Here is a 17,625-nt window from a genome sequence, read left to right on the forward strand (position 1 = left end):
TGTATTTCGCGAAATCAAGGAAGGCAACTGCGCTAAATTTTATCGCCTCGCTACGAATTACGTAGATAAGATGGTTTTCCCAACGAGTTACCGGAAGTATTAAAAAATAGGCTGCCTTGTACGCCGTACGGAGTTCGGAAAAGAGCATGCAGACCCTCAAAGATGGCGGCCGGCGGCAAGTTTGGTTTCCAGCTTCTTTCTCGAACTTTCGGCTTCATGGAAGATCGTGAGATCAAAGATCTGTTCATGAAATGGTATGTACGATTCGGCACGAGGAAAAGGCGACAAAGTTTATGTTTTGTGTTGTTTGTGTGTCGGTCGTAGCTTGCATTTAGTCGATTCATATAGTTGTTGCTTGTTGCCCCTCCCCCTTCGAAACATGTTTTGCTCTCGGTTTTGTTTTGTCGTCGTTTACATGAAGTTTGCAACCAACAGATCAACTCATATCTTTTTTGCGATCTTGACGATCGATTTTCCCAATAATTTCTTGACGATTTTTCTCCTAAGTTCATTCATGTCAATGCATTAAACAGTGTCTTGTTCGTTTCATGTTTCATTGACTTGCTCTGTCCATAGCAACGGCGTTCAATTACCATAGAAACGTTATACTCATGCTCCTTGGCCCCAGGTTATTGCTGAGGACACCAAATTTTCTCCACTTCACATTGAAACAATCTTGGTTAGGTCGATGAAGGTTATACATCCAGGTAATAAGATCACTGCTACTGGATGTCGGGGAGCCCCTTACGACCACTGAGGTTACGGGCCGTGAGGGAGTGAATAAGATATGCCAAAAAGCAGTTACTCACCCTGACGAAAGACACCAAATGGTTGTCTGAAATGTTTGACCATTTCCAAAATCATATCCAGTTGCACAATTGCTTGAGTAACTGCTTTTTGGCGAATCTCTTGTGGGTATGACTTCGTATGAGATCAGTAAAATACAACACAGTGTATTTCGCATCACCCTCCGTCCTAGCCCTCGGCCTTTGGGTGCTCCTACCCGCGGTCGGACAGATACCCAAGTTGGGTAATACGCAATACACCGTGTTGTAATTGTTTTCTATGTTAATTGTCCTAATCTTTTGTTACTCTCCTCAGGGGTCTGCAGGGATACCTGTCAGTACAGACCTACATGTTTGAGAAACACTTCCAGGCCTATCAGAAGGATGACTTTGTGCTGGTGAGTCAAGATCATCCAAGTTACAAATGCTCATGTAATAGTGTGTAGACTGTAGAGTAATGTACTACTAGAACTATTACATGTAAACATATGACAATACAGAGCATTTTTATTGTTGCTAATTTGAGATATTTATTATGTTTTATTGCTGTCAATTCTGGAATACACAATCAATTTTTTTTATATTGTTATTTATATTAATTAACATTTAAAATGTTTCATAAGCTAGTCTAATGTCCTGCCTTTTGTATGTATTAGTCATCAGTTCTTTTATGTATGATGTGCACTACCACTACCAGTATACATGATTGTATACAGTAATGTGTCCTACAATAATACAACTTACATGTATTGGTGTTTCCTATGCAGGATTTCCTAAGAGACCCCACAGTTACCAGCACCCTGTTAATGCCCTCCAAAAGGGGAGGATTGTCAGCTGTAGGTGGGTACTTCACTGTCCTTTGTTTTTGAAAATTAATGATTCCTCTGACACAATACACGATTGATATAATTTTCTATTCTCTAACTCGGACTGAATTTCTTACATCTCAATACAATGCAGCATCAAGTTGGTTTTAATGAATGATCCCAATAAGGGTGCCTTTTTGTCTGTTTATGTTCAGGGAGTGCGGCAGCAAGTGTAACAGCCAAGGCTGTTCCATGTTCCATCATCTCCATGGATTTCTTTGACCGTCTCCGAGCGGACGGACTGGTCCATGACGACGGGAGGATCTGTGGCTGCTTCGATGAATACGTTGAGGGTTTCACAATCTCCGACGAGATTAGAAAGGTTGGAAAGACTCATTCTCCTACGCAGAGGAACCACAGTCGTGTCAAAACTTCCTGTGTTACCTCTGCTACCTTGTGTACTCAGACCAGTTAGGGACCGCCCTACTTATAAATATTAATGAGCTTGCCCTTATATGGGCAGTCAGCCGTTGGGGATCGAGCGTAGGAGGATGGTTCTATGTAAGACGTAACATGATTGGCTGGTAGCTTCCCAGCGGCCTTTGCGAGACAGCTTGCGACAACAACAAGCCCAAGAAAGGCCTATTCTCTGATTCGTTGACAGCTTGTTTGTGACGATAAGGGCCCCATAAGGTAATGCCGTTGGGGACCGGGCGTTAGGAGGATGGAAAGACTAGAACCTTATCAATGAATTAAGAGACTCTATTTTTATTCCCATCCACTTTTCGATGACCGTATGTCACCTTCCTCAAGGCAATTCTGACTGGTTCACATTGTACTGCAGCATAGGTGGCGCTGCTTACAAAGTCAAATGCAGGGCCGCATGATAAACATCGCATAAAACAACCACTGTACTTAATGGTTGGGACATGTTGGGACACCTATGCTGCAGTACCATGTGAACCAGTCAGAATTGCTTTGAGGAAGGTGACAGATGGTCATCAAAAGATGGGTGGAAATAAAACATTGGTTGGGTAAAAAGAATCTTGTTATTCAGTAACTAACTGATTTTAGTTAGTTAGTTTAGTTAGTATCCATTTTAGTTTCATTTGTAATCTGATGATACTATTCATGGAAGGACCTCAATGCAATGAAATAACTGTATCAAGATATGTATCTATATAGAATTCAACTTGTCTAGTTGTATAGTATATTGTAACCCAAAGATGGAGGGTGATGCAGAATACTTATCTATGTCATACCCACCCAAGGGAACACATGTTTCAATGCACAATGCATCAGAAGTTCGGAAAATTTGGTGTTGTCGAACAAAAAAATGTAACAACAGAAATGACAATGTCTGAATCCGGTATTCAAATTATCGAGTGGTGCACTCGATTTTTAACCTCCTTGATGCACTAGATGTTCCTTCCAATTGTTTTTGGAAGCTCCCGTGATAACAACAAATCCCGATGTGATTTATTTATAAATTTATTTAGTTCTGTCTTTTCTACTGCCTAACTTCCTCATATCTTCCATGTATTTGTGCTTAGCATGAAAGTTCATCTGTGTTGGTAGAATACATTATAGAGAATTGCTAAACTTTCATTCCAACACAAAGATAATGTAGGGACTAACCCCTATGGAGGCCTTGCACATCAGAGCTCATCGGCCCACACTCAACCGAGACGGGGGCGACATAGACTTTCTGATATTTATGACCCCCTCCTGCAAAAGTGGTGTCTTCCTGACGTCACTGCTGGAGTGAGAAAGGGTCATGCTGTGAACAAGGTCGACGGAGATCGACCGAAAATTTAGGGGTAAGTCCCTACATTATCTTTGTGTTGGAATGAAAGTTTAGCAATTCTCTATAATGTATTTGTGGTATTTTCCCATCTTCCTCAGATGCTGTTAATGGAAGAGTCTGACCATTACGACCTGTACAGTGATGAGGAAAAGGAGCAGTTTCTCTTCCTGCTGTTCCGCCATGTTGTGCTAGGGGGCGGTTGTTGTCAGTACGAGGACAATGTCGAGCCCTATCTGAGCACTGTGAAGACTATCTACAAGCAGCTTCTCAGGTCAGTCACCTTTGAACTTTGAACCTTCCATGCTGGTATTCATTATATATTCCATGTATTTAAGTTGGCGGGGATTTGATTTCGAGGTAGCCGGAAAAAGGAGTTTTCGCAGTGGTTTTAAGTTTGCGGTAGCACCATGCACTGTAGCCTCTTACTGCCTTGGAAAAACGTTCGCTGTGGTTTTAAGTTTACGTTGACTTGGCTACCGTAAAAACCGCGAACATTAAACCACCGCGAAAGTTTCTGCATTTACAGTAGGTTAGTGTTGGGGGAAAGGTCACTAGTACAAGCAAGTGCCAAGGGTCCACTTTGTGTCCCCTCTTTGTGAGGTGAGTTGGTATGACCTGGAATGTTTACAGATGAGATTATGACATCCTAAACTTGCCTAGTATTTTTGCGTTATCTTTTCTGATTTCTGATTTTAATCGGTCAACAACTTGTGTGAGCCTGAACTTCACTGTATAATAATAATAATGATAATAATAAACTGCTGGTTACGAGTGGTTTCATATATATGGATTCCATTTTGTTTCATACAGTGTACAAAAGGACCCCACAACCAAGGCATTACAAGTCCTATCCAATGTCTTCAGAGTTACAGCATTGGTAGGTACATTTTCTGTTTATTGTGTAATAATTTTCTAAGTTACCTCAGCAACAGTACTCTATTACATTGTTTGGCAAATGCAAGTCTTACCATAATAAAGGGCAATGGGTGCATGTCATAGGCCGGTCATATTTGTGCATTCAATCTTATTATTACCCTTGCCAAGCTTTTGTATATTTGTGTATATGTGTGGATGAAGAGCATAAGGTCTCATTGATGTATTACTCCGCGAGTGGGTACCCTAAAAGAGATCCGAGCCAAAAATGAACGGCTGCACGGACGCATGTTTTTAGCGGTGAGAAATTCCCTTTTAGCCAGCGGAACTGATCCCAAAAGTTAGTTTGGTGAAAGCTTGTTTGTAACTGAAGAAATTAGCAGGTAAAGTTTTGCAGCCGCGCGCTAGGTCGGAGGTACACAGTCGTGGGTTCTGAGTGGTGCGGTTGTACACCAGCAGCGAAAATGTGCCTTTTTTGGGGATTGACTAATAGTAGTTTGTAATTGCTATAAAAAAGTTCCAATGTCTAGTTTAGGTTGGCAATTTTTTCCCACGATATAGGGTAAATGTGCTCAACATAGAATGAAAAATCTGCTGAAATTTCACGTAGCTTCATTATGAACGTGCCCATTTAAACCACGAATTATAACATAGAAGTCTATGGGGTGAACAAACTCATCAATGAGACCTTAACTCAAGAAGGTCTTTACCGATTGTTTTGATATTTGTGTATAGGCCTTGATGAGACATTGAAATAATTAGATATAGTAGATTAAGCTCTTGTCCTTGTCAAGGTTTCATTGAGAATGTTGTTGCTACATGTATGATGTCAGATGTTATGATGTCAAAGCTTGTATAATAATATTTCTGCATTGTCTTTTGTCATGTATGATATTGATAAGCCCAATTAGATACCTTTTAACCCTCAATGCCTTTAAACTGATCAAAGCTGCCTCCTAGCAGGTCAAGGCAGAACTGCAGGAAATAAATCACCAATTATCATAACTAAAGTCATGACATCACACTTTCGACCTTAATGCAGGATGAGAAGGGGAACACTTACTATCCCAGCGAGGACTCGGACCATCCCCAGAACTTCTCCTATCTCTTGGTGGATCCTCTGAAGAGACACGTGACAGTTCTCTGTCATGTTTACGGTGGATCTCCTTTTTAAGGGCTATAACATTGGTATTGGAGTTTCTTTTACACAATCAATAATGTTTCCTCAGATTACGTTTCAATGCCTTATATCAGACACCTTCCTCAGAGTTTTTAACTGAAGAACTGTTTCTTGCCGTTGTACTGTAGATGCAGAAACTTTCGTAGTGGTTTAATGTTTGTGGTTTTTGTAGTGGCCGCTTCACCGCGAACTTAAAACCACCACGAACATTTTTCCATGGAAGTAAGAGACTACAGTGCACGGTGCTACCGCAAACTGAAAACAACCACGAAAAGTCCCTTTTCCCGCTACCACGAAATTAAATCCCCTCGAACTTAAATGCATTTACAGTATGTAGTCAATGTAGATGGTACTTCTTTTGCATCGAGAACACAAACTAAGCCACGTTTGGGATTGTGTTCTTGCCACAAAAGCGTCACCTACATTTGCTACATAAAGTAACGACTAACAGCACTCCAGTCAGAAGCTCTGTGGAAGATACCTGATAGCCATCGAAACTTAAGCAGAAGAGAGACATTTCTGAAAACTCAAGTATCCTATGTTCTGCCAACCTGATGAAATTATTTTTGTTCTTTAGGCCACACCAATATAATTTCTTGGTTCACGGATTTTTTCATAAAAAATATGGAGCGAAAGGGCGAAATAAAAATAAAAATTGTAAAATGGTTGGGGTAAAGGTAACGGCTAATCCAAAACATAAAGAAAAAAAGTTTTCAGCTTGAAAAAAGTACAAAAACACTATTATTGTACAGTAACAGCACGTGTACCCACACTTTAAGGAGCTTATAAAGTTGGTGAATGGTTGGTGAATGGTTTCATTAATGGTGAAAATTTGCTGAGTGGTAATTTTTATTTTCATTTTTATTTTTTTTTCCAAAAAATAGGAGCGAGCAAATCCGTAAACCAAGAAATTAAATTGGTGTGGCCTTATGGTGAAAATGTTGACAATGAATGTTGTGCTCACTGCTTTTGTCAGAGATAAGAAGTTATATAGCATTAAGTGTATGTTATTTTATAAGTCGTAGTGATGTACATGTTCATCATTGCTACTCAGCTTCAGAAAAGTACCCGATTAAGCCATGTTGATTTGATTATATAGATGCCATCTGCAGAAAATCTTTTGAATTATGTAACCATGCTGCAAATCGTACAAAGCAGTTGCAGAATGTCATAGAATGCCATGGTCTGTTCCAGGGTCAAAAAAATGAAGGGTCTATTGCAGGGTTGTAGCCAGCCTGAAATCATTTTCAGTCCACTTGATTTTGAATGGGAATCCTATCGAGCACTGAAGGCATGGCGTGACGTTGCGTGTCATTTCTAGGGGGTCTGGGTCCCAGAAAATTTTTAAATCAAGACACTCTGAAACACTATTTCCTGCATTTTGAGGTGCAAATTTTGCCTGTAGACTAAGATGTTCAATGGCATCATGGGTTTCAGTTTTTTTATATCTTTACATATCAATTTTTGTCTGTCCCAAGGGACGGAATGGGGAAATTTTTTTTCAGTCCCCAGCTGCAAAATTCCTTCAAAGGACTGAAGGACAGGTACTGGCTACAACCCTGGTCTATTGTTTGGTATTCAATACAAATGTTAAGCTATTGTTGGTTCAACCTTCCTGACCACGTTAATAGATTTCGATAATGAAGGCAACTTTATCTGTGCCAAACTTTTTTTTTTTCATTCATACGCTCAGTTTTGGTGTTCCCAGGGGATGTCATCCATCTAATCAAATCAATGTAGCCTTATTTATTAGCAGATGTTGTGGTGTATGATGTATGTAAATAGTCTTGATTGTTTCCTGGATTATATTCACCTGTACTTGTTTCATTATTTGTTTTTCATGCTCCCTATGTGTATTTTGATTTTGAAAATTGTGATTACAAAATAAAATTTTGAAAATGTTGTATACATGTGTACGTATATGGTTTATGTCTGCAAGTTATATTATCTATGCATCAAGAAAGATAAAAAGATGTTGTTCTTCAACCAAATGCTGTGCTGAATGGTTTATTCTATTCTTTATAACACACGCATACATATGATGATCATCGCAAAAGTGTTGGCTATGTTGAGTGCCTGACATTTCAATCGAATTATCGTAAAGGACCAATCAGAATGTTGATTTGTCCTTCAATGTTACTTGTGACCAATCAGGAGTGTTTTCCACCAATGTGACCTTCGTGGTCTCTTGTTATGATCAATTATAGTTTTCCCGCCATTTGGAGTGCTTTGTTGTGACCAATCAGAACGTCTCCCGTCGATGTGATTTTCGGAGTGCCTCGTTGTGACCAATCAGAGCGCTTCCGATCCTGTCGATGCAATTTTCGGAATGTCTTGTGACCAATCAGAGCGTTTCCCGCCGGTGTGCTCTCCGGAGCGTTTTGTTGTCTGGACACGACTTGCGACGGTTTAGCACAGGTGGTGACGTCACTTCTTCATCCTCGGAAATACTGTTGAGCGACTGACGGGGGCTTAGACTGCTCGGCGCCTGACCTGTGTAGTGAAGATTTAAAGAGTCAAAGTCTCACTGATGTATACTCCGAGTGGGTACTAAAAGAGATCCGGGCCAAAAAATAAACGGCTGCATGGACGCGTGTTTTTAGCGGTGAGAAATTCCCCTTTAGCCAGCGGAACTGATCTCAAAAGTTAGATTGGTGAAAGCTTGTTTGTAACTGAAGAAATCAGCAGGTAAAGTTTGTCAGCCGCGCGCTAGGTCCTGGGTTCTGAGTGGTGCGGTTGTACACTATTAAAACAGCGAAAAAGTGCCTTTTTGGGGGATTGACTAATCGTAGTTTGTAATCGCTATAGAAAAAAAAGAACATACGTCTAGTTGACGTTGGCAATCTTTTCCCACGATATAGGGTAAATGTGCTCAACATAGAATGAAAAATCTGCTAGAATTTCACGAAGCTTCATTATGAACGCACCCATGTAAACCACGAATTATAACATGGAAGTCTATGTGAAGAAAAATAACCTCATCAATGAGACCTCAAACTCTGTCAGGTTGGGCGAAAATGAAGGTCAGGTGGCGTAACAATGTAGGTCACCATTATTCCGCGAGGTGACTTACATCCCTTGTTAAAAAACAGTCCACGGACGGTGGTTTAAAACTAAAATACTTAGAAAACGTAATTTGAAACCACCGTCCGTCTACTTGATATCCCCAAATAATAGTATCCGGTTTTCCCGTTGCACTTAAGAAGCCGGAGTTTGGGAAGGGGCCTAGTACACAAACATTTACGGAACCCTCAAGAGTCGGCAGAATTTCAGCTAATACATTTTCATCTGTTTTAGATATCAAGTGATCATAATTACGAATAGATATGAGTTTGATTGAAAGGCTACTGACCAGGGGTAAGTTTTGCAGTCTGTCCGGGAGTCGTGATCCCAGAGGTGACACCTGCACGTCTCACCGGCTCCCTCTGGCGGTTCTCCAGATACTGCAGCTTCTTTTCCTTTCGGTCCACCATATCTTCTAGAGAACGCACCTTACGAAGTAATCGATATAGTCACGTTTTATTCTAGTCTGACTTACATAAAATGTCCCACCATTTTCCTTCAAAGCAAATACTTCATGACAAATCCGAATGGTTGATGTCTTACCCTATTGTCTGCCTCGATTTTCTGGTGTTCGCTCAGCTGCAGTTTCCTCTCAAGCCGCGAGAGGGCTCTCCCCTTGCCGTTCAGGTCAGTCTCCTTTCGTTTGATCTCAGCCTCCGCCCTGGTCAGATCATCTCGTGTTCTCTGCAGATCCAGTTCACACTGCGTGGGCAGATATTTGTGGTTATCATTACAATTCGAAGAAACAAACAACATTTATTATGTAAATGTGATCCTAATTTACATAAACAGCATCTGATTACACCAAGCATCATTTGAGCTATCTACACATAAGAAAAACTATTCGTAAACCCCTTCTTGAGTAGTTCAAAGTCTCTCAACAAAATCAGCCCCTGCAGTTCCAAAAAGGCTACTAGGGGGCCGAAGCTTACATCACTTACTCTACCCCCAAAACTATCTACCTCGACTATGGTGCCTGTGTGTGCGCATGTGTATGTATGTGTATGTGTTTGTGTGTGTGCCAGTGTGTGTGTGTATGTGTATGTGTGTAGGTTCGTGTGTATGTACATATCTCACCTGTACTTTTTCCCGCATGAGTTTGCTGTCCGAATTTTTCTCCAGTTCCTCCTCCAGATGTTGCACCTGTTGTTGATACCTCTCCATCTTCTTCTGTAGGTCGTTGACCTCTTTCTGTAACCCCTTCACCACCCTCTCGTGATTGGTCTTCACTTTGACGAACTCACGTGACTGTCCATCCGACTTCTCTCTCCAGTACTTGACGTCATCTTTCGCCCGTTTCAAATTTTCCTCCAGTTCTGCCATTTTGCGTCTTCCTTCAAAATTTTTGGACGCCGAAACATCTTTTCCTTTCAAACGGATGCTTTCATTTTTTCCCATCTCTTCCTTCATCCGATGGTTTTCGGTTATGTACTTGTCTCTTTCCTCTTTTACCCTAGCGAGCTCTGTGTAGATTTCTATCTGCGAATCGTGGAGTTCGTTATATTTTGAAATGTAACTGTTCCTCTCTTCGACCAGTTTGTCGCTGTAGCTGGTCGCTTTTTGAAGTTTATCTTTCAGAGTTATGATTTCTCTTTGTAGATGTCGGTCATTTTCACGAAGGGTCTTTATCTGTGCTTCTTTTTCTGGACAGTGGGAACAGGGCGTGTCCTCGTTGCCTTGGTAACGGGGGCTCACAGACGATTGGATGTTGGGACTACAGAACTCCTTCGGTAACCGGATGTGGAGGTTCTTTCCTTCCGGTGTCCACCTGACCCATGGATCAATACTGGGGTTTGGCTCCGGACCTGCTATTGCCTAGGGATTTAAAAAAACCCAACTAATTTATCTGTTTGCTTTCTTTGAGAATTGTTTGTCCATGGCGTCAGTGGTAGTTATAACTAATGTTCGTGGCAAAGAATTAAAAAAAAAAACGCTCTTTCTTAGCTTACCGGTTGTTCTGTATTTGTTAGGTCCATCTTGGTGTCGAATGTTGTCTCAGTTTCTTCTGTTTCATCAGAATATTCAACTGGTGGCTGACTGGGCTCTTCTGTGCAACGCGACGGTGGTATGATAGAAAACAAAATATACCATAATTACACAGACGTAACAGACAACAAATGCGTTCAAAATTAAATTGGAGCGAAAATGACGTTAAACCCTCTGCACAGAGATGCCATTGTCACAATTTTGTCAATGATGTTCATATGGAAATACGCTAACGTTATATACAACACATGAGAAATGAAAGAACTGAGTAGAGCTATTGAACAGAATAATAAAACACACCATCGAATAGCGTAGTGTGACAAGACCTTCTAATATGATTTGTGATTGGAATTACTTAATAGACTTCAAGATGGCCGACCTATGACGACACAAGTCAATATGGCGGTGCCCATTGACCCATGTATAAAACAGAATAGTTTTTTTAAACCTTTGAAGAAGAGCTTAAAAGAGAAGCATTATCTAGTAAGTTATAAATTGAAGGTTGAATCGTCCCTACCTGTGCTATGCTCCACACCAAACCCAGTCCGTTCTATACTACCGGGATGCCCCAGGTATATATTGGAGCCTGGCCCGGCGTGGATGACTGTGTTGTGCGCGCCTGACACTTCCGAGCTGCTGGTTTGTGTGGCTTCACCTTGACGGGGAGCTAAATGAAATGAAAACGTCACTTTTTCTATTACTAGTATTAGTCCTTTTCTTACTTACAAGTTCGTCAAAATACCAAAGCCTCCAGATCTGACCCGTTTACAATTACTGTAGGAAGCTTTAGTTACACTTCTTGATAAATTTTTCTATGAGTTACAATTCAACTTTCATTTCTGAACACCAAATAGTTAATCTCTTACAGTCTTACTGATCTACTGCGATGAAGCGAGGTGTGATATTAGAGCCAGCTGGATTCATAGTCGATTACGTGATGTGATGATCAAATTGAGGTAATTTTGATACTTACTCTGCAACTGCGGAGTCATCGATTCGACTCCCAACTCCGACAAGCTGCCTGTTTGAATTGCTTCGCCTTGATGGGGATCTGAAGTAATGTGAAAAACATTTAGGCCCAAAAGATTTATTTTCTTTTTCATTTCTCAGATATATTTGGAATCATCTTAACGTTTCAATTTTGTTGTATTATTAATCACAGCTTATTTTTTTAATAATCTGTACGGTTTATAGCGTTGATAACAATAATAAGAACTTACTTTGTAACTGTGAGGTCGTAGGTTCGATTCCCAGACCAGTCCCGTCATCTTGACCGGGAATTTGCACCGTTCCTTGAGCACATCTTCCCTCTTGGTCTGGAAAATGAAGGCAGATTTGTCAATCTAAAGTGTATGTATACGGACGTAATGGCGTATTGACATAAAAATTATACACAAGTTATGTTACAATGCATTCTCTCTTTTGAAAGCACCACATATGTGTTGTCCTAAGTTCGTATGGAGTCAGAACATGGCATATGCAGTTTGAAAAAAAAAACAGTTTGTGTTTGTCTTCCGCAAGGGTGTACTAAACGTACATGTGATCATATCCATTGATGTCCGTTTATCTGCAATATGGGAGGGACATACTAGTACCTTGTGGCTGGTCCCTACCAACACCGTCCGTAGATGTCATTTCATTTTGCCCACCGACTACCATCTTGACTTAAGAAGTCATTCAAGGCTTACGACCTGTAGTCTCCCAGCAGACGTGTCAGCTGGATAGATAAAGAGAAGAATTCGGCCCAAAAGGGACAAATAAGTTGCCACGGGATTTCAGTCAGTCTGTTGCAGCTATCCAGCTATCCGCCGACCGGTCAGTTCACTTCTAGGTCCACTTCTACTTGGCTTTTATTCCTAACTTGGCCAAAGTCCCCTATATTCGGCCACGGCCGGAGTCTGATAGAGATTTAAAGTCCTGATGGAAAGATAGAAAGAAGCTATATACGATCGATGTAACTGTTTATCTTTATCCGCGTTGTATTAAAAAAAAGTCTTTCGTGATATCAAGTCCACGGACGGTGGTTTTGGATTTTTGGGTCATATTTTCAATATATTGCAGTTTGAAGTACAAACAGCGGATATAGGTTACCCCGCAGATAATGTTGAACTGGCTTGAAAACCATAGAAAGCAAGAATTTCAAGAACTCACTCAACCAAACCTCCGCTGCACACATAGCTATATATACATGGGGGGGGGGGGGGCTGTTACAATCCACAACATCTAGCCCTATGTAAACAAAGCGTCTCTATCGTCTACCAGGCTCCCCAGGTCGCTGGTAATAGTCGAAATTGGCCAAATAGACAGAAAACACACCAGAGGAGTTTGCCGGCTTCAAACTACAGTAAACGTTTGTGCAAAGTTTAAGTGTTGTCAGGTGTCTTATCTGTCTACCTGGCCACTTTCTACTATTTCCTGCGACACGTGGAGTCTACTTAGAACCCACCTTTTTTTCTTCTCACCTGCGTTGGTAACCTGCACATGTGTCGGCCAGAACTCGTATGTGGGACTGAGACTTTTCACTGACTTACTCTACACAAGAAGTTTCAACTCCTTGCTCTACACTATTTCACGCCCGAATGGCTATTAGGAGCAAACCTACAATATCGTTGGATATCTCGTTTCACGTAGGACTTTTTCTAGCCTCTGAGCTCATGTCGGCTACGGTTACTGTTTGTTTGCGTTGGAAACTGGCCATTGTGCACCTTCGTGTTGGGTTCACGAGGTTTAGTTCCTCAAACTGTGCTGAAAAACATTTCACTTTATGAGTAGGGGTGACCCCCTACGAATAACATATAGCGCTGGTAGAGTTTCTCTATCTCATGCTTATCCAGTATATTGCAGATTGTTTCCATTGCTTATCCACACTCTACTGTGTTGTTAACTTTGCAGGAGTTCGCCACGGGGTGAGGAGCGTCGGTACTGCAGGCTGCTGATGTTATGGACACGGGTGACGTCAGGGCCACCTGTAGGATTCAGGCTTCCTGCTAGGCTTACGAGACCACGTCTGCACTGCATCGGAGATCAGGCAGGTGGCGCTTGTAGCTGTTCTGGTAACACTACTCTGTGCTCATCTTTCATTCCCAGCCAGGCGCCCTGGGCGTGGTCCCTCTGTCTGCTCAAGGCCACGTCCACGAGCTACAGGCTAGTTTAGTTCTGCTTGGCGTATACGTTGAAGAAGAGAAGGTTACGCAGCTAGAACTGTTCTTCAACAATATCTGATGTAATTTTTTTTCCAATGGAGTGTAGGTATATTTGTCCGATTTGATGTAACGATATTGTCTGCTTCGATATTGAATATTCTGTGAATAAAAAGATTCTAAAGTTTCTAACCCAGGCAATGTGGCGTCGTGCTGGCGTAATGGTCAGGGTCACGGTTTAGAATAGAACCCAGAGGTCCTGGGCCGGGTTCGACTCTTCTACAGTGTCTCACTTACAACCAATATTGTACCTTTTGGAAAGGCATGCACTTTACAGGACTCCACTTACTCGAATCAGGTTTAAAAATGGGTACCTGACTTCGGTTAGGGAAGGTAAAATGCGGTTGTAGGAGAAGGATAATACCGTGCCCTAGGCACAGTGGATAACAACCCACTGCCCACACGGTTTCAAAAAAGGTTCTGGGACTACCATTACCTTCACCATTTACTAAGGCAATCCCATAGAAAATTATAAAGATGTTGTGTCGGTTATACCAGAAATCATTATGCGTTCTGAGAATAGAGTAAAACCTGAACGGGGCATGAGCGGTCGATTTGGCCAGGTGGTCGATTAGAAGAGTATCCACTTGTTCGACTCACAACATGCCCGATGCATAGTTTAAATGGTTTCCGGTATGTTTAATGGCAAATAGCAAGCACACGCGCGTGCATCCGCCGCTATCTTTATTTTGAATATAACATCGTAATGGTAGTCAAATTCCGATGCAAACTGTGCTAAAACCATGCTAGTTATCGATCATTGAAAATGGATGAAACCTCAAGATTTGAAACTGATGCGGTCGTTATGGGCAGGGATTTGGTCCCAATGTTTTGGCGGTCGCGGTCGCGTTGGCCAGGTGGACGTTGTAAAGAGGTCGCTTAATGCTTACGTCAATGGGGAAAATTTTCGGGACCGAGAAAAACCGGTCGTAATGGCCAGGCGGTCGCTAACAAGAGGTGGTCACTTGGGTAGGTTTGACTGTACTCTAGAAAACTTACGGTAGACTTTTGGGCCTGTATCTTCGTTTTGTCTCGAAAACTACTCTATACAGGCCCTGATTTCTTTAAGTGGAATAACCTCTGAGAAATTAAACCTTCTTTCTTAAAGATGCATTTCCAATGGGGGGTTAAAAAGGCGCTCACATGTGCATGACTCCGGAACACGCAGCCACTGTAAACCTAGCCGCCGATTTCGCACGCCCCGTACCCACAAATACCTACCCAAGCGTTTCCCTTACGCCATGATACAAAAGTCACTACGGCGACGTTGTTGTTGACTGAAAGCCGACGCCGGGTAACATTGTTGTGGGTGTAATGTTACCCCTTTATGTTGACCGGTATCACTGTTTGTCTCCGTGTTGCACGTTCCGATAGTCTTTATGTAAACAAAACAAAACAACACGACGTTTACAGTAAACTAAAAGACGGCGTAGAAAAATTGACGTTTTTGTATTATAGTAATCCACCGTAAACACCACAGAAAATCGCTGGGTTAAAAACATTCTATAAGAAGGAATGTATCAGCTTTAGTACACATTTTAGGAGTATGAAAATGCTTTTTATGGGAATGATATTACACCGTTTTTAAGAAAGAAATATTCCCATATAACAAGAATTAAACAGAAATATTCTTTTCCAGTTTCTGACTAGAAAATAACAAAATTGTCGTGGAAATTTTAAGTCTGTTGTTCTTTGAAAGCTGTTCATACGAAAATGGTTATTTGAAAAGTTTTATCAAGTATTTTCGTATTTTTATGATGACAATTTCAAGTTTTTACTAGTTTTTGATACGTACAGTCGAGGGTAACAGCTAGGTAAAATTTAGTTAAACATAAATACAGTGTTAACAATAATGTATTGGAACAAGTACAAATATCTTTCTCTGACAAGTCAAAACGAGTTTTTCTACCAGACGAAAGACCTAGAAAATAGGTTGCCTGATTAAACATTGTCTGGCGGTTACTTTGTACTTTTGTACTCTCATTTCGTCTTTAAATGTCGCAGTTATTACCAATTATGTCTTCCGTTAATGAGGTTCTTTCAACTTCCCAGTCCGCCTAATTGCTAAGTAACTGTATCTCGTACTTTCCTATTTGCTCTAGCTGCATTACTTTGGTGTTGTTTGCATAATATCGCACATTTTCTTGCTTATAATTTCTCCTCGGTGTTATAACTAGTTTGAAATAGAGCTACAGAGGTGTTGTGATAGAAAAGACATCTGTGTGCATCTCTGTTTTCAGACGAGCTAAGAATAACAGACGAAACTGTATCTCTTGCGCCCAAACGCACTCAGCTAGTGTATATATTACGTAGCGGGATCGGGGAAACAAAGGGGGAGGGTGTCAAATTTGCGGGGAGAAATTGCCGACCACTCCGCTCTTTGTTGGCAGGTAAATCAAAGATGGTGGCCGTCACATAAACACTGCGTGTGTCGTAGAGATAGTGGGAGCAAAAATGGCGATTCCTCAACGACGAAGAAAGTCTTAGTTTTTAAGAAGAAGAGCAATACAAGGTAAGGTGTATCATACTTCTGACATTGCATTTGCTTTGTGTTGTCCTTGGTTTGACGTTGATACAAACGCACATGAGTGAATACGGAAAAGATGCACTCTGACTAGCAAAGGATATGGACCAAGTGATACACAAGTTACGTGTCATAGAAAACATGGTGTAGGTATGGACTCAGTTGGCTTACTAAACATCACACCCTCAGCAACTTCTGAAGCGTAGGAAAGATATAGAGAACTGTTACCTAGACTGCATATGGAGGTGGGAGGGGTGTAAAGCATTGTACATATGACTCTATTCAATGAAAAACGAGATGTGTTCACAAATTCACACTCTCTTCAAGACTTCGCTGTCCATTAACACCTGCAGTTACAGATTGTCATCTGTTTTCTGTATCTTTTCTGTGTTTTTTTATGGAATTGACTTGTAGCATTATAGCTTGTTATTTGAGACGGAGAAAGCACACTTCAGACGTATAACGCTTACGTAGTTCTTTCTTGACATAAACTTACACCGATGGTGACCTTGAAATTTACTATACAAACACACCGTCCCTTCTAGCTTGGCGTTTAAGACTCTTTTAACGGGTTTCTTCGTTGGAATTCCATTTAACCACTTTTTGGAAATTGTAATGAACTAAGTTGATGTAGACTGGAAATTATTTTGCCAAGAGAAAGCGGTGAACATTGGTTCCGAAGGCTTGGAGATTGTATACAGAAGAAAAGCAGTTGTAATCGAGAGATTTCCATAGTTCGCACTATTGCTCATTATGTAATATCAGGACAACGTAGTAAAGTAGATTTTCCTACCGTTTCTTTCCATGGATAGATCAACCTTTTAGATTTGCATATCTAGCTAGCTTTTTTATTTACATGGTTTCAGAAACTCAGCGGGCCTTGTGTAGCTTAATTTTGCACAATTCGCCCACAAATATCAGAATGCCAAATAATGATTCAAATATGCCGAAAAGAGGTTGAACATGTCTTTCACATGAAATTTTTCAATTCTTCAATTCGAATCGTAAGCTTACATAAAGTCCTTTTATTATATCTTTCCTGTAATGGCTATTCTTATATTGTGCCGGAAAACCTACCAATAGCCAACTTGGATTCGTGTTATTTACAGGAATATGTCAGCGTTTAAAGAGTAAGTTCTCTTTCCCAATTTTCGGGTCAACTTTGAGTCCGTAGGGAGATCCATATTCCTATTGAATTGTTAAAACCAGGTATAGGTTACAGCTTATCATTTTTAAATCACGCTCGAAGGGCCTGATGTTACCATCATGGTATGATGAAGAGCAGCCCCTAGCGATAACTTTAGCAGCATCTCTTCTCCCTATTAAAGTCAGAAACATCAAGCTTTCTAAAGGCAAGCTTGACTTCACTGACTCAATAGGCGAAGCAGGGGTTATACCCCC

General features: G+C 41.0%; 3 protein-coding genes across 4 annotated transcripts in view; 2 read left to right on the forward strand and 1 right to left on the reverse strand.

The window, feature by feature from the left end:
• The first annotated feature begins 44 nt into the window (after positions 1-44).
• LOC118427447 (cilia- and flagella-associated protein 300-like) lies at positions 45-5,657 on the forward strand. Its single transcript, XM_035837251.1, has 7 exons — positions 45-254; positions 1,102-1,183; positions 1,553-1,625; positions 1,807-1,973; positions 3,497-3,669; positions 4,209-4,275; positions 5,314-5,657. The coding sequence occupies exons 1-7, from the start codon at positions 163-165 to the stop codon at positions 5,443-5,445; spliced, it is 786 nt and encodes a 261-aa protein (XP_035693144.1). The 5' UTR covers positions 45-162; the 3' UTR covers positions 5,446-5,657.
• Positions 5,658-7,194: 1,537 nt separating this feature from the next.
• Positions 7,195-12,429, reverse strand: LOC118426801 (coiled-coil domain-containing protein 186-like). 2 transcript variants are annotated; one of them, XM_035836324.1, is made up of 9 exons: positions 12,096-12,428; positions 11,721-11,816; positions 11,474-11,551; positions 11,018-11,167; positions 10,464-10,561; positions 9,592-10,329; positions 9,058-9,216; positions 8,804-8,942; positions 7,195-7,944 (listed from the first exon to the last, which is right to left on the reverse strand). In XM_035836324.1, exons 1-9 carry the CDS (start codon positions 12,157-12,159, stop codon positions 7,796-7,798), a joined length of 1,671 nt encoding a protein of 556 aa, XP_035692217.1. In that variant the 5' UTR covers positions 12,160-12,428; the 3' UTR covers positions 7,195-7,795. The 2 variants fall into 2 exon arrangements, with proteins under 2 accessions (XP_035692217.1, XP_035692218.1); XM_035836325.1 differs by lacking the exon at positions 11,474-11,551 and having other exon boundaries at positions 12,096-12,429.
• Positions 12,430-16,092: 3,663 nt separating this feature from the next.
• LOC118427055 (rootletin-like) overlaps positions 16,093-17,625 on the forward strand; it is a 23,706-nt gene continuing 22,173 nt past the window's right edge. Inside the window, exon 1 of the mRNA XM_035836693.1 lies at positions 16,093-16,212. The gene's annotated coding sequence lies outside the window, so the exon portion shown is untranslated. The remainder of the gene's footprint in view (positions 16,213-17,625) is intronic.

Source organism: Branchiostoma floridae, chromosome 12 (assembly GCF_000003815.2).
Source record: "Branchiostoma floridae strain S238N-H82 chromosome 12, Bfl_VNyyK, whole genome shotgun sequence".
Classification (NCBI taxonomy): Eukaryota; Metazoa; Chordata; class Leptocardii; order Amphioxiformes; family Branchiostomatidae; genus Branchiostoma; species Branchiostoma floridae.

What these genes read in the sequence shown, in the direction of transcription:
- LOC118427447 (XM_035837251.1), top strand. Translation starts at nt 163, where the DNA reads ATGGCGGCCGGCGGCAAGTTTGGTTTCCAGCTTCTTTCTCGAACTTTC. An exon ending in AAAGATCTGTTCATGAAATG is followed by an intron (nt 255 to 1,101) that starts GTATGTACGATT and finishes TACTCTCCTCAG; the next exon opens with GGGTCTGCAGGGATACCTGT. An exon ending in ATCTACAAGCAGCTTCTCAG is followed by an intron (nt 3,670 to 4,208) that starts GTCAGTCACCTT and finishes TGTTTCATACAG; the next exon opens with TGTACAAAAGGACCCCACAA.
- LOC118426801 (XM_035836324.1), bottom strand. Translation starts at nt 12,159, where the DNA reads ATGGTAGTCGGTGGGCAAAATGAAATGACATCTACGGACGGTGTTGGT. An exon ending in GATGACTCCGCAGTTGCAGA is followed by an intron (nt 11,168 to 11,473) that starts GTAAGTATCAAA and finishes CATTTCATTTAG; the next exon opens with CTCCCCGTCAAGGTGAAGCC. An exon ending in AAATCGAGGCAGACAATAGG is followed by an intron (nt 8,943 to 9,057) that starts GTAAGACATCAA and finishes TTACTTCGTAAG; the next exon opens with GTGCGTTCTCTAGAAGATAT.